Source organism: Drosophila hydei, unplaced genomic scaffold (assembly GCF_003285905.1).
Source record: "Drosophila hydei strain 15085-1641.00,03,60 unplaced genomic scaffold, DhydRS2 tig00000358-arrow-arrow-pilon, whole genome shotgun sequence".
Classification (NCBI taxonomy): domain Eukaryota; kingdom Metazoa; phylum Arthropoda; class Insecta; order Diptera; family Drosophilidae; genus Drosophila; species Drosophila hydei.
Genome location: NW_022045716.1, coordinates 694,875 through 716,260, shown reverse-complemented (window position 1 = coordinate 716,260; position 21,386 = coordinate 694,875). Strand labels below are relative to the sequence as shown.

Here is a 21,386-nt window from a genome sequence, read left to right as displayed (position 1 = left end):
CTACTGCACCCCAAGTTGTAAATAGATCATTTTCTCAGACCTTGGCGTCTGGGAAATTTCAGCGGCAACTGAACAACAACTGATCGATAAGTCTTAACCAAGAACGAGAGATATAACTAACTAATAATATGATATATACCAATAAATATAATTATATTAGCAACCAACTCCCATGATCGAACGATATATATAGATATATCTATGTACTATCCCTAGAGATACTACAACAAAGTGCGTGACTCGAGCCCAAGCTTTGCTTGATCAAAACAGTGAACCAAATTGAACAAAGGTTCGTGTCCCGCACCCCCCACTATACTATTGCTAAACACGATATAAACTCGAAAAAAAAACCAAAAAAATTTTAGACAGCGCAAATAGAGCTTGTCCAATTGTCAATGTTCTCTCTAAAGCCCCAAGCTCCACTTCCAGCTAGATCTAAGCGCTATAAAAACTTCCCAATATTACAAATTACATACAGTCATAAATGTGAAAAATTGTAGTTATGTGACACTGTCGGTCTAGATACATATGTATATCACATTATATATATATACCCATATATATATTGATTACGTAATTACTTCAACACTCATCCATGTACGTGTCATGTCTAATCATTAGCCAACAACAACAATACACACACACACTTACACTGGTCCACAAAACAAGGAAGAATCAATTTCAAGTGCTGCAAACATATATCAGAGCTTATATAGCTATATAGATTCAGATTCATATTATCAAGATTATTAGAGCTAGCAAGAACTCCAATAAATTCATTGACTTGGTTACGAAAGCTTAAACCAAGACAAGTGCGTCCTTCCTGCTCGAAATTTTGTTTGAGTATTTCTTCCAGGCTTTCGTCAAGCCTTTCGTATGTCAGTCAGTTTGATAAAAAGGCGTAGATATCTATAAATGTCGATCCTATCTCTAAAGCAGCGCCCTTGTATCTTTCAGTCGGTACAGTAGAAGTTCAAATGTTTGCAGCGACTCTCAAACTGTTTCCATTACAAGCACTCACCTATACACACACACACACACACATTGAGAGATATATATCAAAGAGAACAAAACAAAAAAAATTAAAAAAATTTCCAAGCAAAAAAAATTAATAAAATAAACTTTAAGGCACATACGAAAAAACAACAAGAAATAAACAAAAATTAAATTGAATATTCCAATAATATATATGAACATAATAATGATAAATCGAGCATTCACAATAAAAAGAACAAAAAAATTATTTTGAAAAACAAAAATCAAAGCAGCGAGTCAGCCGAAGCAGACGAATTTGACAACTGGTTTCGGAGTTAAGGTTGGATGGAAGCGGGTGGAGAGGGGGGCGTGGCAGTGCACAGCTGATTTTGGATCGTTACCGTTTGACCCAATTGCGCAGGTGCGCAGAGAGGTAAGCGAGCTGTAAGTAAATGCCAGTTGCCGGTTTTCAAATTTCTCCCAAAGAAAAAGAAAGAGAGTGAGACTGACAGGGAGAGAGAGAGAGAGATTATGCGAGTTGAAGCTTTCAATTTTGGACTAGTCAAAGTCAAAGCTGAAATTGATTAGTCGCTAAGCAGACGCTAACCAAGAGAGACGTGGAAAACGATTTGGATAAGGAACATAATACCGTTAGCTATATATATATATATATATATATATATATATATACATATATATATATACGTGTGTGGTGCGTATAATTTTGTATTACAATGATTCATCAAGAAACCTGGCTGTCTGTCAGGTCTTTAGACATAACTGTTCTTATTGTTATTGTCTCTGCTGATGTTGTTGTTGCTGGCTACGAAGAAAGTTGTTTTGGAACATGTTAATTGTCTTTGGTGCGGCAACTGTTTAAAGCGGAATTTCTTTTGCTTTCATCTAAATGAAACGAAATTCATTTGTTCTTAGAGCAACGAGAAATAAGTTTCAACTCCATCAGAAAGAACATTTTTTTCGGGGTTGCTTACAAGTGAATTCAACAATCCAGGCAACAATAACAATAATTGTGAGAGAAACATCAATAGTAAAACTGTTTCTGGTTTAGTTTTCGAGGAGGTTCGATAAAGAAATATATCAGTATATATACATATATATATATATATATATATATATATATATATATATATATATATATATATATATATATATATATATATATATATATATAACGTAGTAATCTATCGATATTCTTTGGCAAATCATTGACTTGGTAGACTTGAAATATGTTCGGGTACATTCATAGTACATTCGGAGTAAATTCGGAGTAATTTCGGAGTACGTTCGGAGTACATTCGGAGTAAATTTATGTGCAAAGCTATGCATTAAGTTTTCAGCGAATTAAAAATTAATTGCAAATTCGGAGTAAGTGCGGATTAGGTTGGATGCAAATACTGAGTAAGCTCACAGAAAGAATTCGGAATAAGATTTTAGTAAATTCAAAGTGAATTCGGGGTAAGTACTTATGAATAGTGAACTCACAAAAATTCCGGAGAAAATTTGGAGTTAAATACAAAATCAAATAGAACTTAGTGAATTCCAGTAAAGTTTCATTGGAATTAAATTAGAGAAGTTTTGGAGTCAGAGTATATTTTATATTTTAAAAGTTAAACTTGGCTAAATCTGCTTACAGCTTTATTTATTAAATACAATAATTCAGAGTAAATTTGGTGTGGATTCGGAGTGAACATAAACCGCTTTCACCTGAAGCCTATTCTATGAGAAAAGTTCAGCATCATATATTTGCGAATGAGCTCAATTAATACCGTGCGCAGCTATACACAAATGTCCGATTCGGAAGGATCGCCGCTGGCGCTGCTGCTGCTGCTGATGGCGAACAGCATGGGCGGTGAGGCGCTGAGGCGCAACTTTGATGCGCGCCAGACGAGCGTCAACTCGAATATTCCACTGTGGAAGCAACGCGTAAGTAGAGCCAAGGCGCTCAGCCCGTCAGCTAGACTAAAGCAGCAGATCCATTGTCACAGGCCTGCGAGAAGTCGCCCAAGTACCAGAAGAACTCGCACTACAGCTGCGATGAGAAGGGGGACGTGAAGTGCCTGCCCGGCTGGCAGGGCGATCTCTGCCAAGTGCCGATGTGTCGGCGCGGCTGTGATCCGATGAATGGTAAGAGAGCGAACTCCAATCGAGACTCAATTCGACTTCAAGACCTGTGTTCTTCACAGGTTATTGCCAGCGTCCAGGCGAGTGCCGCTGCCGCATCGGCTACAGCGGCGAGCAGTGCGACAAGTGCATTCCGCTGCCCGGCTGCCAACACGGCACCTGCAACAAGCCTTTCGAGTGCATCTGCAAGCCCGGCTGGGATGGACTATTCTGCACAGAACGTAAGTCCCGCTGTCCGAGTTATCAGGTAGCTTTATTTACTTTACCACATCTTCACTTGCAGCCAGCTGCCGCAGCGGCTGCCACAGCACGCGTGGCTACTGCGAGGCGCCCGGCGAGTGCCGCTGCCGCATCGGCTGGGGGGGTCGAACCTGCAGCGACTGTGCCACAATGCCTGGCTGTCAGCATGGCACCTGCAACAAGCCGCTGGAGTGCAACTGTGAGCCTGGCTACACCGGCCTGCTCTGCCAGACAGGTGACTACTAGACAGGTGATGTCTCTGCTCTAGAGTATTTATCGAGCTTTATTATCTTGCAGCTTTGTGTGCTTCGGACTGCAGCAAGCAGCATGGCTACTGCCGCAAGCCAGGAGAATGTCGGTAAGTTAAAGTTAAAAAAATTCGGAATGAATTTGACTGTTAATAATCAATGCGCTTATCTATTCGACGCCATTATCCGAAGAAATTCATTTGCAATTCATTTTCAAGAATGGCGTCAAATAAGTAATGCTCTTCTTCGAGTCATAGCAAAACACATGCAAAAGACAGAGATAGACAGATAGAAAGACAACAATAGTGAACAATGCAGACAATGAAAATATGTCATGTCCCTTCAGCAGCTACATTATTTGTCTATTATTAGCTCCTTGCTTATGGCTGCCTGTACATTAAAACCGTAATCTCAAAGAAGTCGTTAAGGCAAAGCCATTGGCTGTTGCAATTGCAAAGATGGCGTCAATACCGACATATTTATATTTCTGTCACAAAATGACTTTAATTTATCTCCACCAGCTGCAAGGTGGGCTGGACTGGCTCACAGTGTGATAAGTGTTTTCCGTATCCTGGCTGTGTGAACGGCGACTGTGATGCACCCTGGGAATGCAATTGCCGTCCCGGCTGGGGTGGCATGCTTTGCGACGAAAGTGAGTACCATTTATACTCGATATATTTATGTTATAATTGTAAATAACTGCATTCTTTGGATAACAGAATTGAGCTACTGCGTGGACAATCCAAAGACCTGTGAAAATGAGGGCAAATGCATTTCGCTCAGCCGCGAGGATGGCAGCTATCGCTGCCAGTGCCGACAGGGCTATCTGGGCAAGAACTGCGAGATACTCGATGAGTTTCTGTTGACCTCGGTGGCACCGCCGCGCATTACACCGCCGCCAACCAAGCTCGAAATGGAGCTAGAGCAGGCCGCAGCTGTGCCTGATGATGGCAGCATAGTAGAGCAACCAACAGCAACAACAACAGCGACAACAACAACAACAATGGCAATGACAACAAGGAGCACAACAATGTTGCCAGACATTGGATTAAACGAGACCGCAGCAGCGACAACGTCAGCGACATTGGGGCTGCGCACACGTGTTGCCAACCACAATGCGTCTAATGAAGCGTTAAGCTATGGCAATGCAGCTGCTGATGAGGCGACAACAACGAGGCGTCCCATAGCAACAGCAACAACAACAGCAACTATAACAGTAAACGAACTTGGCAACAATGCAACAAGTGGGCCACAGTTCAGTGCACACAAGCAACAGCAGGCGTCAGCGTCAGCGTCGGCGGCAGCAGCGGCGACGGCGGAGGAGGAGGACGATGACGAAGATGAGGAAGAAGAGGATGAGGAGGAGGAGGAGGACGAGGATGAGGACGATGGCGATTATGATGAGGAGGACGATGACAACGATCAAATCATACCAAATATTATTTGAGAAATATGTTTTTTTTTCATAGATATATCAATATATACAAATATATATTTATTTAATAAATTATTTATTTTAAAGCGATATTTGGGAGTTAGCTAAACTTACGATAGCTAAACTCACGCTGGACTAGCCAATACCCTGCATCCGGTACTGAGCTGCTCTAGCAATCCTTATGTACTACTCTCCCCACACACACACATATATATATACAAATATAGATATATGCTTCTCCTGTTCTACCATCAGTTCCCTACAAAGTTCACGTGTGTAAACGTACTTCAAGATCCCTTCTATTTCAAATGCCATTTTCATTGAGGTACAGATGGAAAGGGACAAAATATCAAAACCATTAAAGAAACCTTAAAGCCTTAGCTGCTATGGGCTGTAATTAATACTTAACATAACTTCTTATTGCTCGATTGAGCAGGTGGATATAGCTAGATTAACTCGCTGATATTGCTCTAGAAAATATAAATATATATATACCCCAGCTACGGCCTATAGCTGGCCACTTTAACAATACCCAATATACCCTGACACCCTAATTGTACAGGGTATATAAGTCTGCAGTGTAAATCTGAAATAAAGACAAGATATTTGGATATATTGATATATGGTTTATATAGAATTTCATTTATTACACTAAACAATGAATTCCGCTTAACAAATTGTCAAAAAAAATCAATTTATATATATATTTAAGATTCTTAAGTTTAGCATTCAAAAGAATTGTACGAAAAATAGAGGGAAAAGAGACAATAAAAGGGGGGAAAATACTTGTATTGCGATTGCACGTTGTTGCTTAATTATTCAGATTTGCAAGGCGTCCGAAGCCGGCAAAGAGATAATGGAATACGGCTAGGATAGATCCTGCTCCCATATAGGTATATATATATATATAGATACAGGTATAGGTGTCGATATAGGTATGGGTACAGGTATAGGAATTGACATAAGGTAGACTTAACAAATATAAAAAAAAATTGTGGTCTTTATGTTAATAATAATCAAGATATATCCATATATATAGATATGTATATATATCTGCATATATATTCGAAATATTCGTTGCATTCTAGTTGAGCTCCCGCTTGTCGCGCTGACTGATCTGTGCCATGGTTATATATTGACGCACCAGCCGTGAGATCTCGTGCGCCTGCTCTGTCTGCACTCGTATAACACGCTGCTGCATCAAATTGCCAACCTTCATATCAAGGAAGAGGGCGCCATCCTCCGAACGAACCTGAAAGTCAGAGAAGCAGAGAAGGAGAGTTGAGTATGCGATATTTATGAATAGATAGATCAGTAGTAGATCTATAAATATATCAAGGATATGTCAAGTGACCAATCGATAAACAGATAGATAGATCGATAGATATATGCATGTATTGATGATCGACCGAGAGACAGATATTGAGATAGATAGATAAATGTAATCCTATGTTACCTTGCGCGTCGATATGACCTCCATGAAGCTCCAGTGCTGCAGGGTTTCGTGTGTGTTTGGATCCAAGAATAGAACTCCGCGTCTATTCAAGGCCAATATTAGATCTCGCCACATGGGACTGTGATTGTCCTCGACATGGGGCCCCGCCTCCTCGGCCCAGATGCGTTTCACCGCAAAGAAACTGCTGCCGAACAGTGGCCAGGTGGCGAGCACATTTAGAAATTGCGCCTTCACCTGCCCCGGGCTGAGATTGGCGACCTGCGGCCAAGCGGACTGCACTAGTCCTACCCATTGGGCCGGTCGTATTTCACGTATGCCCAACGCTGGCTTGGGCAACAGAAATTTGATCTCCTTCATGGCTGGTACATGGCTCAGATCGGCGGCGCGATGGAGCAGAGCCGCGATGCGCGCCATGTCGCGCACCATCTCTGGCATTGGCACCCCGTTGCCGGGCAGCTCGAGCAGCAGACCCTCGAGATAGTCGGGCGCCACCTGGTTGAAGAGCACCTCCACATAGAGCGGCATTGGCGCCGGTTCGCGCTTTAGTGCGAAGTGCCAAACGCTGCGACAGAATATCAAATAGAATGGCTGACCGGACTTGAGCAGCTCGGTGGTCACATCCAATATGTATTCGTCGGCGGCTAGTGGCATGGTGAAGGCATCGCCTTGCACGATGCAATACAGCGAGAATTCCTGCTGCTCGGCCTCCGATTCAACGCCCAGCAGAGCGCACAGCTCGGCAATGACGTCGGCCACCACAGTGGAGCAGCGTGTGTTGACCACACGCTCGGCACCACCGGGCAGTCTATAGATCTGTCTGCGCGCCGAGCGTCCGGCTGAGACGGCGGTCACCTCCTCAACGCTGGGCACATTTTTGCGACCGCCACAGCGGGCCGTTTTGCGCAGATTCGTTAGGCAGACGGCGGCGGTGCCATGGCACGAGCGACGCCGATCGGAGGCGGCAGATGTCAAATGTTCCATCAGATACGGACGCAGTGCGTCCGAGCAACCAAAGTAAGCGGCCAGGATGCTCAGCAAACGCCACGCACGCTGCGAGCTGTCTGGACAAGGCGAGCGATTCGCTGTCGTCTGCTTCATCAGCTGACAGTAGACCTCATCCCGCAGCGCCAAATACTTGTGACAATGCTGAAAGCACAAAGACATTAATAAAACTTCAATGATCAGCCTTAATTCACTTGACCTACCATCAAAACGGTGTAGACACATTTCACCTCGGTGAGCTCCGGATCGAGCGGTATGTCGCCGCAGTAGCGCAATATGCAATCGAAGCACTCCAGCGCCAACGGCGCCAAATCGTTAGGCAAACGCAGCAAGGGCAAGCGTATGGCATGGCCTTGCCACTTGACCAGCTCCGCATAGGAGCGATTTGCAGCAGACGACGACTGATGTCGTTCATGATGGCGATCGGCATCACGTAATTGACTGTGAAGTGAGGAGGAGAGCAACTGATTGGTTAATATGATATTCAAAATGGCGTTTCAGCAATAAGCTATAAATACATCATGTTCCGCCATCTTTGCAAGCAAGCAATTGTAACGGAAATCAACGCGTGCAAGACAGAGAACGAGCACTGTCTGTCTCTCCTCATGTGATTTGCCGTGACTCGATGAGGATCAAAAGAGAGGACGATAACTTAACAGTTATCTATGCGCACTACTTTGACTGCGTTATTATTGCTTTCTATGGCAAATGGGAATTTTTTTTTTTGCAAAAATGGCTGCACTTACTCGTTGCGGAAGTGCTGCATGGCGAACTGCAACAGCGAGTACTTGGTAACTGATGGAGGCGTGCCGCTGCCATTGAGTTCCTCCTGCAGCATATAGTTGCCATCTAAATCGTGATGGGATGTCTGCTGCAAATGTTGCTGTTGTTGCTGTTGCTGCTGCTGTTGTTGCTGTTGTTGCTGGTGTTGCTGCTGCTGCTGGTGGCCATTGGTCAGGGAGTTGGGCTGTTGACCAGCATTCGACTTGCGTGCCGAGTGCAGATAGCTTTGTTGTTTCATGAAGCGCTGCTGATCGGCCAGCTGCTGCTGCTGTTGTTGCTGCTGCTGGTGCTCCTCGACAGCATCGTCCAGCTGCAGCTGCTGCTGCTGTTGATGATGCAGCTCCACTTGCTGCTGCTGCTGCTCATCTTGGTCATTGGAGTGGGCATGTTCGTTGCGTCCAGCCTGTCGGCCCTCCAGACGCTCCAGCGGCACGTTGAGCGTTTGCGCAGCGGCGCGTGCGCCCGACGACAAAGTCGACGCCTTCGATTGTGACTGTGGAAGAAGAAGAAGAAACAAAAGATAAAGATGAAAAGTGCAACAATGAATGCAATTTGTTAATTGTCTGCGCCGTTGTCTAAAGTCAAGTCAACGGCTTGTGAAAGTTGCTGGGCGCCTTTTTGGCCAACGAAACACTTGACCAGCTAACCGGTCGCCCAGCCAACCGCCAAACGCCAAGCTCCAAGCACCAAGCACCAAGCCGGTTTGAATGATGTGTATGCAGTAAAAATATATAATATCATACAGTTGTTAGTACACAGTGAAAGCTCGCTAGAGCGAACACACATATCAAATGTGCGAAAAAGTTTTGGGCATATTAGCTGCGCGCAAGGCAGCTATATGAACTTGTCGAAAATTGATTCTTTACACACGCAATAAAGTTTTCGCTGCATCGGACTGAGATTGCCTAAGATGATCAGTGAACGAATGAAGCTCATGAAATTTAGATCAGAAAATTGGTCTTCAATATGCAAGCAAACAGCAGCTGTTCATCAATAGAGCTTTCACTGTACTGTTTAATTTTTTTGGCAACGAAAGTGTGCTTTTTACTTTTATTGCCAAATGCATTTGCTTTCCTTTCCATTCCACATAACACCCACACACTAAATAGCCGCAGAGCCCCGCAACCGCCACTGCCACTGCCACGCCCCCTTCGTAGCAAATTGTTGCATTCGAAGACACCCAAAAGAAGAGCCAAAAGAAAATTCATTGCACACGCTCAAAAGCGCATAAGCAACCACAACAACAACAACAAACAAGCCAGGTGAGTAAAAGTTGTTGTTGTTTGTTGTGGTTTTGTTGTGGTTTATGAAAGCGGAAATCTTTCACTAATCAATCATGATGTTTGGCTTAGTCAAACAGTAATTAATTATACAATTTCAATTTCAATTTCAATTTCAATTGCCACTTTTCAACACTGATAAGCAGCAAATGACCATGGAGGATAGATGGATGCAGATGGCTGGATAAAGGCAAATGGGAATTTGAATGGTAGACAAGAGGAGAGGGGAGACTTATCAGTAAGGTAGCTAGGATAAGAAGTTGGTCCAGCCAGAGATAAGAGTTTAGAAAAGACTTCGAAGTGCAGCTGAAGCGAACGCTATGAAGGAGGAGGAGGAGAACAAGAGCAAGAGAGCAAAAGAAGACGAGAGAACGAGAGATTAAAAAAGAGATGGAAGAAAGCATAAGAGGCGCAGAGCAAAGGTTTAGGAAATGTGTACAGAGGAAGGGAAGAGTGAGAATGGCAGAAGAGAAAAGCCAAATAGAGAGGAACTAAAGAGCAAACTTCCAGATAGATGATGCAGCAATAGCGCAGACAGCCAGCCAGCCAGCCAGCAGATAGCTGATGTGACAGAAGACCAGTTGCTGGAGGCTGTATTGAGAGACAGACAAACATTGAGTGCAACTGCGAATTCTTTTTACAGTTTCCCGTGGGCTTTATCGCTGTGCCAAATACTAAAGCAGAAGCTGACAAACGAGCAGTCAATAAAAGCAAAAAGAGAAGCAAAGCAAACAAATAGATCGCAAACGAGACGCACAAATGGAGGCTGGATCTGGTTTACATATATATCTGTACATATATACAGTACATATATATATATATATATATATATAGATATATGTTGCTCCCATACTTAGAACCGGGCACGCAACTGGGTCACATGACTTTTGCGTTTCTAGAGGGTCGCTCGAGTGGGCGTGGCTCTGCCCCAGTTGCTGCCACATGCGGAAAGCCAACAAAATAAAAACTTTAACAATGCGAAAATAAACTATTTAAAAACTTTGATTTGAAATATGATTTTAAAAGAGGTGAAGAATAAAGAGAATAGAGAGAGGTGAAAGAAAGATGAATAGGACAAGCGACAAACAGTAGAAAAGGAGCGGAGAAGAAGGCGGGAAAAGGAAAGAAGAGATGGGAACAAGAATAAATAAAGAAGGATGAATTAAAGAGAAGGAGAGAAGGCGAGAAGAAAAATTGACGAGAAAATTGCATAATGAGAGAAGAGGAAATGATAGGAAGGGGAAAGGAGTAGGAAAAGAGTAAGATGACAAACGCAGTACAACTAAACAGAAAAAAGTGATGGAGATAGAGATCAGGATACGCGAGAAGACAGCAAGAGAAGACCAAGAGATAGAGGGCGAGAGAGACGAGAGAGGAAAGAGGTGGGGCTAAGCAAACTTTCTTTTTAGCATTTACTGTTTAAAGCGTAATTTTTTATTTGTATTTTGCTCGAGTTAATTAAAAAAAAACAATTTGAAATTAATGCGCAACAGCTGTGTCAAAAGTAGAGAGAAGAAGAAGCAGACGAAGAAGAAGAGGCACAGCTGGAGCCGTGGCTAAAGTGGCTAAAGATGCAATTAAACCCCTTTTACCATACGTAGAACAAAAGAAGCGATGCTACCCGACCCGGCCTACAGCAATAAGAGAAAGAAAGAAGAAGAAAGAAATGACGACGCACGAAATGTAATTAAATTATTGAAATCAAATTACAGTTAAATAATAAGCAGCAGCTGCCACGGCCGCCGCTGCTGTTTCTTCTTCACGTTTCGAGTGGCACGTAAAAGTATCTCGGCATCTGGTAAATGTATCTCTCTTGGTATCTTTGTGGGTCAACGGTTTATTTCTACTGCGGCTTCGTATGTAGTTTAACGAGTGCTCAAATTCTAGCTTCAGCTTACTTTTTTGGCACTTAAACAACCCCTCGATCCGAAGCGTAGCATCCGATGCGCTTCACATGCCACCAGATGATCCCAAAAGCAGAGAAGAAATATCACGATTGCAGAAGAAAGTCGAAACGATTCTAGAAATCATTCTGCTAAAGACTCTACTGTCAAAGCTATTATCGATATATGCAATCAAAAGGACTTTGACTATCGAGATGCTTCGATATCTAAATATTGTAACTATTTTATGGCGTAAAAGCAGTGAAGATCGATATTTCGATAGCGAAACAGTTTCAACTGTCGATATATAGAGCAATTTATATAAGTTAAGAGCTATTATAAGAGTGATTGGTCATTAAACTCTAAATAAGCTAGCGATAACTATCGATATAAACATATATTTTATAATTGATTTGCTTTAACAATTAACCTAATCATATATTGATAAAAAAGTAAAAGAGCAACAACTACTTAAGTTTCAATACCAATAAAATAGCGATATATATATATAGTTAGATGTGTATCGACAGAGAATATAAGGGCAACGATATATATTGGTATAGTCAAACGGACTTTATACCAATAGAGATATAGCCACCGACAGCTATGAATATAGACATAGTTAACGATGGCTTGCCTCATGTAGCAAAGCAATGACTATCGATAAATCGATATATGTCAAAAGATAACATCTACTTTTTAACTATGTTTGAGGTTTACTTTCAGTTTCATCAAACACAAACAAATGAGCTCCACACTTCACCTGCGCCGAATACGAAAGTGAATATTCATCTCGATATATAAATCGATATATCAGTTATGTATATGCGTATGTATTTACAGATCTAACAGCAATTGTATTGGGCAGAGTTGAAAGACGTTGTGAAGCCCAGCAGCTGCACCAATTCCAATCGAGCCAGACACAAAGAGACGTCGCAGCTGTTGTATAATCGAGACCTATGATCGGGCAGCCACTGAAAGAGCAGATGAAGATGCTGTAGCTGCAGCCAGATGATGTAAGCATGTGGTTCAGCTGGGTCGCTGGCCCTCTGTTTGCTAATAATGCGATTATGCGTTGATTAACTTAACCGTTAGCCCCGACACTCGCCGCCAAACTGTAAAGAGCTCTCTTTTCTCTTCTGTGTCAGCTTTCCTCAGCAGTCGCAACTTCATTTGTGCTTATGAAACGACATTGTGAACATTTCGAGTTCAACTAAAAGAGTTTCTGTTATCAGCGACGTGACTTGATCTTTTGCCTGTTGATCTTTCACTTGATGAAGTAAATCATGAACCAGTCTTAGCAGCTTTCGCGACATATGATAGACGATATAGATATAAATTATATTTCAGAGTGTCATGTGTAGAGTTATATACTAACCACACGAGTATATAACTATCTGCTAAGCTATCCGTCTATCTATCCATTCAATTATCCATCCATCGATCAAGTAATCCATCTATCATAATCCTTCAAACGTTCATGCTCAAGATTTGTATTAGAATTTCATTGAAAACTTCCAGAATTCCAGCTAGGAATACTTCAAGGCAAGCATATTCATGCAATATATCCTCTTAGCACAGATGGAATCTCCATATATATTTTCTGAATCATTGGGCAAAGCAAAGACCTTACCTATAACTGGGTAACTGGATGAAGTTAGAGTCTAGAGTCTCGAGGGTCAAAGATATATTACTTAGGAGATTCCATATACTATTTGCTCTACTCCACAGAGTTGTCCTTGCCTATAGAGCTCAGCTTATTGTCTTTCCTTATCTATTATCTCAATAACACTCCTCATACTCTCCGAGCATAGAGCGAAGTGTCTCAATGGACTGAATTCAAAAACCCCTCTGCCTACCTCATTGGAGTTCATGGTCTCGAAGCGTGCCAGAATTTCCTTGACAGATATTTTAGACTCCGTTGGCTCCTCCAATATCGTTTCCATGCGACTGACCGAGCCGCTGCTGGCATTGCTGACGCGTCGCGTCTTATTGCCCAGCATGGGCAATGGAATGGGTATGGGAATGGGCAGGCTGATGGCGCTGGCTAGGGCCATTGCTGCAGCATCATTCGGGTCCTGCTGCTCCTCATTTCCCACATGCTGCTCCTTCTCGTGCTCCTCCTGCTCCTCCTCCTCTTCATTGTTGTTGTTGCTGTCTCTTTGGTTAAGCCGCAGCTTATAGTTGAGCTGCTCCTCGAAGCAGCACTCCTCGCACAAGCTGCCATTGGCGCTGATCGTTGAAGTTGCACCACTGCAGCACTTGTACACGATGTCCTCCTCAACGCTCCACGCATTATCATAGTCCAGCCCAGCTGCGGCACCACCAGCCGCACCACCGCCACTCGCAGCAGCATTCGAGTTGGCCAACTCCAAGCAGCATTGTTCATTGAGCTCGCGTATGCTCTCATTGGTCAACTGATCGAGATCGCTGCGACGGTGCAGCTGCAGCTGCTGGTGGTGCACCTGCGCCGCTGTGGTGCCCGTAATGTGTGCGATTTCAGCATCATCAGAGTCCGTATAGAGCAGCTCAGGTTGCTCCTCCTCGCAGCTATCCTGGTCGGTTAGATTGTTAAGGGAGTCGAGTGAAGCGCATTTCTCAGCTTCACAAACGTCCTGCTGCACCGCAACCTCCTGCTGCTGCTGCTGCTGTTGCAGCAGTTTAAAATTGTTAGCTTTATCGTGATGCATTTTGTGTATAAGCGACTCGACTTTGTTCACAATGCTGCTGAACTTATGTGGCACGCTGCCACCCGCATTGCTGCCACTGTTGCCGCTGATTGACTCGTGTGTCCTGGCCTCGCAGGACTTGCTGCTTCTAACGCTGTGCGACATGTTGCTGTTGTTGTTTTCTGGCTTTTCGTTTGTCCGAAATTCCGAGGCGGCGGCGCGTGCCAGTGAAAGTTGTTAAGCCATAGAGCACAACTGGCCAAACTACTGCACGATCATCATGAATGCTTCACTATATTATTTACACACGCACACAGCTCGAGCCAGAGAGAGACACTCGCGCTGCCTGTTGATTTCGTGTAAATACGCTGCGTATACGTGATTTTCAGTCACTTTTTTAGCCACTTTTTTCTGTTTGCAGTTTTTCAATTTTCGTGTCAGACCTGAATTTAATTTGATTTTTAATTTGCCTTTTGTCAGGCTGGCTTTTCGCTGCCCCCTGCCACCTGTCGAGAAGCCATCAAAAATTTGTTCAAGCCACAAAACAAAGCCAAAACGCTTGCAATTATGGCAACTGTTGCAACAGGATGCTCAAAGCAGTTCATTGAACTTCCACAAACCAGTCAACTCAAGCTGATTCAATGTTGAGCTAGAGCTAACAAATTTTGCAACTACAACATAATAGAATAAAGAAGTCACACTGCTCCCTCTACAAGGGTTACTAAGCTAAATGAGCTAAGGCAAAAAAAAAATCTGATACATCATTACATTTTATTATAGTCTTTCTCTCTCTCTCTCTCTCTCTCTTTCTCTCTCAAACGACAATCAACATGCCAAATTTTAAAGATCTAGCTCTAATACTCTTTATATTATGCCTCAGGAACCAAGTCATAAGTATCGATATTTATCGAATTAAGGCACATACTATAAGATCGATGTGAATGTTATTTCTAAGAGAGACTATTTATATTAGCTAGTTTACAATATCCATAGTCAAATATATCAATGTTTATTTGGATAAAGTGTAACTCTATAGAGTGTCGTGTCTCAACTTTCAAATGCTGCAAGGCACAGTCAAGTGAATAACTCGAAGTTGGGTCAAGTAATAATTTGAAAGCATCGGCGGGCCACGTTTGTGCCACAAGGAAATCGAACTCAAGTCAAAAAATATGTCAAACTAACGCCAAAGACTATAAGCGGAAGACTTTTTGGCACTGAAACGTGACTATAAGGCAAGCAGTAGTCTTCACTAAGACTAAGAGGCAAAGAGCTGCAAATTGTGAAGTTGGGCATTGACCAAGTGATCGCAACAGCTTAAGGGCGCCGGGCAAGCTTAACAAAAGCTATAGAAACACATATACACATGCCAAAGAGAGCTGCCACAGCGATCTTCTTGAGCTTCAAGCTATTGATGGAATGCCCCGCCACAACAGACCGACTTGCCCTATAGCCTATGCGAGCGATCATTGCTTCAATTTCCCTCAAAGGTCAACTGTGATCTGCTTGTAAGTCCTGCTGATCGTCGTTCTAAAGCTGTGCACTTCGCTTCACGTTAGAAAACTAGCTGAGCTTGCTGATCGTAGACTAATCATATAATTTATGGATCAATATTTGCTTAGTCAAACGTGAGCCAACTTCAAATCGTTGATCCTCGATCGAAAATGTTGCTTTCTGCACGATTTGCCAAGCACTCAGCGGACTTAGATATATGAAATGGACATTGTTAACTACTTTTAGCAACTGTTATAGGAATATATATAAATATATGGCAAATATCATTTCCTAGCTGTAAAAGCAGCATCATTTTATTGAGAGCACGAAAGAGGCAGATTCTCAATGCACAAAAGTCAATTTAAACTGATTACACTGGCAGCAAAACGTAGTTATATATCTAATAACTATCTCTGAAGATATCTACATACACTTGTAATATCTAATCTTTATATGGCTATGATTTGGCATTCGAAATCTTTGGGCTGAGGCATCGAACTGTTTTCGTTATTGGGTCAGGCACATAGAACAGCTAATGCACGATACAAAATAAAACACACTGGGAACAAAAACTTGGCCAACAGAAAAAAAAGGTAACAGCAAATAAATCTGTATGAATCTGAAGAATTCGAATATCGACGAACGTTTCTTTTTTTTTGCTTGAAGAAGCGCGCCGCGTGATGCCGTTACCGAACGCAACTGAAAACTGGGCAGAAACTGGTCAAAAGACCGACTTGACCAATACCGTCAGCCTGAAGAGAGGCAGAGAGTGAGAGAGTCTCCAAGAGACAGAAAGAGAGAGAGAGGAGAGAGTGAAAAGTGCAGCAGGGCCAAGCGGAGCGTAAAACTTCAAAAGAGACCGAGGCAGAGACACAGAGGGAGAGCAAAGACTCTAAACGAGTAGTGCAACAGCTAGAGGTGTGCGTGTGTGTATTTGTGTGTGGCTAACTGTTTTTTATTCGGCCAACAGTCTCGAGCAGGTTTTGGAGCTAGCGCCAAGATTGGCGTTCGACTAGTTTTCACGCATTAAACTGAATTAAATTAAAATAACTTAAAACGAGCTGAACTCAAAGAAAAGCAGAAAACGCTGATCAAATTGAATGCGTATGAGTGAAATGGAACTGTATATGTGTGTGTGTGTGTGCGAGTGTGAACGAGTATTGAGACAGTCAATCAGAGCGTATATGGTCACCCTGATAAAGAGACAGACAGAGAGGAAAGAGAAAGACAGACAGAGCCAGACTGATATGCTGTGATTAATGAACGCGAATGTGATTTATGTGAGCGAGTATCAGGCAGTCAGTCAACGAGTATGGCACGTACATGGTGACACTGACAGGGAAAGAGAGAAAGAAGAGGGAGAGAGAAGCAGACAGACTGATCTACTGATAAATGAATATGAATGCGAATGCCAATGTGAAATACGAGTGCGAACGAGTATTAAGACAGTCAGTCAATCACTATAACACATATATGGTCACCCTAACAGACGGACATGGGCAGCGCGACCGACGAAGCAAGTCCACTGAGCTTCAAGCACGCGTGTAAAAATGCGAAAACCCAAAGAGTTGAGAAGGCCAACAGAAGAAGAAGAAGAAAAAGTAGGCGAAGCAAAAGAAAACTGCGAGTGAGGGCGAGGAAGGAGCAGAAATACACACAGAGAAATTACATATGTATGTACATAGATCAAAGTAAAGGTCGGTTACAAGATAATAAGACTCTCTCAGAGCACAAGGAAAGGTGGGATAACAGACGAGGAAATAGGCATATATTATATATATTTATTTATATATTATTTATATTATATATATGTATTTCAAATAAGAATACCTCATGCAGTATTGCAACAGACTTTGCTTTCGATTGCATATCAAAGCTTATCAAAGAGAAATAAGTAGACATAAAGAGAAGAGCAATATATAGAATCGCAGAGGATACAGATAAATAATATTAAAGCTCTGCTAGAAATAAGAAGAGAGAAAAATAATGCGAGAAGTGCAAAAAAGCATTAAGTGCAAAAGAAACAAAGGCAAGCTCCGTCTCTGCTAAGCTCTGCCACAATAAAGCTCCAACCGAGACTACTTTAGATATCAAATAGGACACAATCAATACAATGGATCAAGCGCTGTCAGCCACGCAGCTCTTAAAGCCTTTTCGCTTAAAGTTCATTTAAATAGGGCTTAAAGCTGCCACCAGCCATCAAAGCTAACTGTCAAAGCTTTCAATAATTTTGCATGCAAAGTGCACGGAATTTGTAATGAGAGAAACGAAAGTGAAGCCAAGAAGGCGCGACTAGCAGATACCCTACAAGTTGTCAGAGAAGATAAGCCTCATATACCAGCTTACCAGTGTTGGTAAATCAACTTAGATGAACTACTTTATGAACAATCGTTCGTGAACTAAATCGTTTATTATATTCATTAGTTCCCTGAGTTGTTCAGTTGTGCAGCTCGACAGCTAAAAGGGCGAAAAGCAGGCGTGGTTCATGAACAGCTAAAAGAACCAGTCGTTCATGAACCATACAGTAGTAACACAATATAATAATAATAAGTGTTTCTAATGGACTATGTGAACTAGTTCATTTAAGAGACTAGCTCATGCCTAACGATAGGAGCTCTTAGTGAACTAGTTGAGTAGCTCAAAAGAACAGCTCAATGGAACTAGTTGCTTCTTAATAAGTGAAAAAAGCAGAAGTTCGTGCATGAATGACCAACTCTATCCTAGTTCATTAGTTCACTCGATCTTTGTCTGTTACAAATGAGTGCATAAGACCAATATACCCCGTCTGATTAATTCTGTAATAGATCATGGCTTGTAGCTTACCTTACGGAACTCCTGCACAAAGGATGTGATCATCGTTTGGATGGCCGCAGCCCGAGTCGCATGCAGCGCCAGATGCTTCCCGTTGCGCAGATTGAGCTGCAGAGCGGCTGGGCGTGGCAGGGTAACAGCATTCTGTATTTCGGCAAACGATATGGCCTGAACGACAATCAAGTAGTCGGCGTCACGCCTAGCCAAATAGAGGCCGCTGTGCGAGACGCCCATGATGGAAACATCCGGATAGAGAGGAGCACCCTGGACAGCGAAGAGCCGAGCGAAGTATAGAGGCCAGTCCCGGGCCATATCCACCAGATGCCGCTTGACCAAGGCGCGCACCTGCTGCCCACGAGCAGCTAGGGTATCCACGCTCACGCCATGCCCGTGCAACATATTCAGGGCAGCGTTCTTCTCTTGGGGCGTGATGCGCAGGCAGGGCGTTACGCCAAACACATCGCTCAGCACCTGAGCGAACAGCAGATCCAAGGCGACAGGCGGCCCGATTGGCTCGTGCGGCTGAAAGACTTCCTTGCGTACGCGCAGCTTCCATGGCACCCGGTTGTAGGTGAGGCACGCACTGACAGTGACATTCGCTGTGTTGGCCAGCGGCGTCACTGCTGCTGGCGGTGGAGGCACTGGAGCTGGCACCACGACAGCCGGCAAGCTGGAGTCGAGTGGTTCCTCACGCGCCGAACTGGCGGAGCTTTTGCGTTTGCGTTCGTGTTCGTATTTCTGGGCCATGTGCGTCCGGAAGGTAGCAGGCGTGGAGGCGAGCGACTCTCGCTCCCTCTCCCGTTCGCGCTCCCTCTCCCTCAGCTTGGCTCCGGTGTTATCCATGCTGGCCTGAATTATTCTGGGCGGCGCTGGCTGATAGACCTTGTGGCTCTCCTTCTCGCGCTCCACCTGACGCAGCTCGTAGAGACGTTCGCGTTCGCGTTCACGTTTCTCGCGCTCCTTTTCACTGCCGCTGCCCGAGGCTGGACCCTCCACTTCGGCACGATCCCACACAGATTCAGAGTAGTCCTCGCGATCCCTCGACCGACTGCGGCTGCGCGAACGTTCACGTTCGGTCTGCAGCTCCTGTTCCCAGGCTGCATGCGATGACGCCGTCAACTGCTGCTGCTGCTGTTGATGGTAGTGCTGCTGATGCTGCATCTGCAACTGCTGCTGCTGCTGCATCTGCTGCTGCTGCTGCTGCTGCATGGGCTGCCTGACTGCGCCGAATGTGTCCCGCTCTTGACGCTGTATAAAGGCCGGCACGTGCTCCTTTCTGTAGTCGGGCTCCGGTTCGTTGAGCTCAACGGGCGGACTCTGTGGTGCCGGCGGTGGTGCAGGCGGCGCCATGCTGGGCGGCCTTATGGGCGGCGGTGGAGCAGGCACATTCGGCGCCGGCGGCAACAGCACGCCCGGCCAAGCATTGGGCGGTGCTGGCACTGGCATCGGCGGTGGCGACAACTTGCCCTCCATGCGCTCGATTTGAGTGCGAACTGTGGGCAAGGCCTCGCCGGAGCTGGAATTCGCATTGGCGCTGGCAAAGAGTCCGCCCAGCTGCTGCTGCAGCATCAGTTTGCGTGTATCCTCCAGCTTGGCCGGCGCTCGCTGCTCCGACTTGTTCGAGACCGTGGAACGCACCGAATGACCCGCTGTCACCTGCTCCAAGCGCTGTCGCATCTCCGAGCTCAGCTTTAGCTTGCCCACGCTGCCCGGTGGCGGACGATCGGCGCCTATCTCGAAGCTCTTCTTCGCCAGCTTCGTGGCTGTAATTGTGGTCGTGGTGGTTATAGCCGAAGTGGTTTGCATTTGCTGATGCTGATGCTGATGCTGATGCTGATGTTGTACAGCATCCTGCACATCTCGTCCATTGCTCTCCATTCGTATGCTGCTCCGCATTAGCTGCGGTGTGGGACTTTTGCTAGACTCGATTTCGAACTCCTCCCATTCGATGGCCGTGTGCTGTTGCGCTTGGGGCGTTGTTTTCCTCTGCTGCTGACGCAGCTTGAAGGCAAAGAAGTCCTCCTCGGTTTGGAACTGCGGCTCACCCTGCGGCGGCGGCCAGCGCCACTTGCCAATGCGCACCGTTTTCGCTCGGCCATATGGGTCCAGGAAATGTCGCGTTTCCGACGGATCTTTGCACTCGAGCGGTGGCGGCATTGGCGGCGGTGGCGGTGGTGCCGGTGGCTGCATGCTAGACGTGGCCTCCATTACCAGGCTACTCGATCTGGTGCTTGTCATAAGCGTCGTTGTCTTCAGCCTCAAAGGCGGCGGCGAGATGGGCGCAGCTGGCGGCGAGCCACTGCCATTGCTGACATTCGAATTTGAATTGGCATTCGCATTGGTCGTAGCATTGGCTGCCTGCTGGCTGAGCAGCGTTTGCAGCGCCTGATTCTGTGCGAGCAGCTGCTGCTGTATCTGCAAGTTCTGTGCCATGGCTGACTGGAGGAAGGCGCGTTGCACCTGCTGCTGGTAGAGCGAGGCAGCCGGCACGGCGTCCGGCTCTCCACCTGGCAGCTGCATCAGCTGATGTATCAAGGGATCTGCAGCACCTGCTGGGCTATGCTCAGTGCTGCCGCCGCCCTTGATGCAAGCCCCCAAACGCTCCTGGGTAGCAAGTGTATCTAAGGACTCATCGAGAGAGAGGTCCAGGAAGTCCGCAAGATCGGACGAATCCTGCTTGAACTCCTTGTCGTGCGACTTATCCTCACTTTGTTGCGGCTTCTTACTGCCTCCTTTGATGCATGCCACCAGCTGCTGCTGTGAGGCAAGTGTGTCTAAGCCATTATCCAGGGACAGGTCAATAAAATCTTCCAGGTCGGAAGAATCCTGTCTGAACTCTTTGTCGTCCGACGGATCCTCTGATTCATTCAATAGCAACAGCTCATCTATAAACTCTTCCAGCTCTTCTTGATCCTGCTTGGCTTCCGATGCTTCATGTGATGAATCATTCAAAAGGAGCAGCTCATCTATA

The 21,386-nt window shown here is 44.8% G+C and overlaps 2 protein-coding genes across 3 annotated transcripts in view; one reads left to right on the top strand and one right to left on the bottom strand.

Moving 5' to 3' along the window:
* Nucleotides 1-2,686: 2,686 nt before the first annotated feature.
* On the top strand, nt 2,687-5,052 carry LOC111605390 (protein serrate). The gene is made up of 7 exons (XM_023323889.2): nt 2,687-2,919; nt 2,982-3,120; nt 3,180-3,338; nt 3,401-3,592; nt 3,655-3,715; nt 4,127-4,257; nt 4,325-5,052. Exons 1-7 carry the CDS (start codon nt 2,746-2,748, stop codon nt 5,050-5,052), a joined length of 1,584 nt encoding a protein of 527 aa, XP_023179657.2. The 5' UTR covers nt 2,687-2,745.
* A 618-nt stretch (nt 5,053-5,670) lies between these two features.
* Nucleotides 5,671-21,386, bottom strand: part of LOC111605508 (unconventional myosin-XV) — a 31,943-nt gene continuing 16,227 nt past the window's right edge. Inside the window, exons 4-8 of one of the 2 annotated variants that reach the window (XM_023324064.2) lie at nt 18,428-21,273; nt 8,245-8,774; nt 7,702-7,939; nt 6,497-7,642; nt 5,671-6,292 (exon numbers count right to left, since the gene is read on the bottom strand). In XM_023324064.2, coding sequence (XP_023179832.2) covers nt 6,125-6,292; nt 6,497-7,642; nt 7,702-7,939; nt 8,245-8,774; nt 18,428-21,273 — 4,928 coding nt within the window. In that variant the 3' untranslated portion in view covers nt 5,671-6,124. Of the gene's footprint in view, nt 6,293-6,496; nt 7,643-7,701; nt 7,940-8,244; nt 8,775-13,303; nt 14,436-18,427; nt 21,274-21,386 lie in introns of those variants that run through there. The other variant, XM_030224098.1, reaches the window with a different exon arrangement.

Excerpts from the sequence above, each read along its gene's own strand:
- LOC111605390 (XM_023323889.2), top strand. The coding sequence starts at position 2,746 with ATGAGCTCAATTAATACCGTGCGCAGCTATACACAAATGTCCGATTCG. Across the intron at positions 3,339-3,400 it reads TGGACTATTCTGCACAGAAC|CCAGCTGCCGCAGCGGCTGC; the intron begins GTAAGTCCCGCT and ends CTTCACTTGCAG. Across the intron at positions 4,258-4,324 it reads TGGCATGCTTTGCGACGAAA|AATTGAGCTACTGCGTGGAC; the intron begins GTGAGTACCATT and ends TTTGGATAACAG.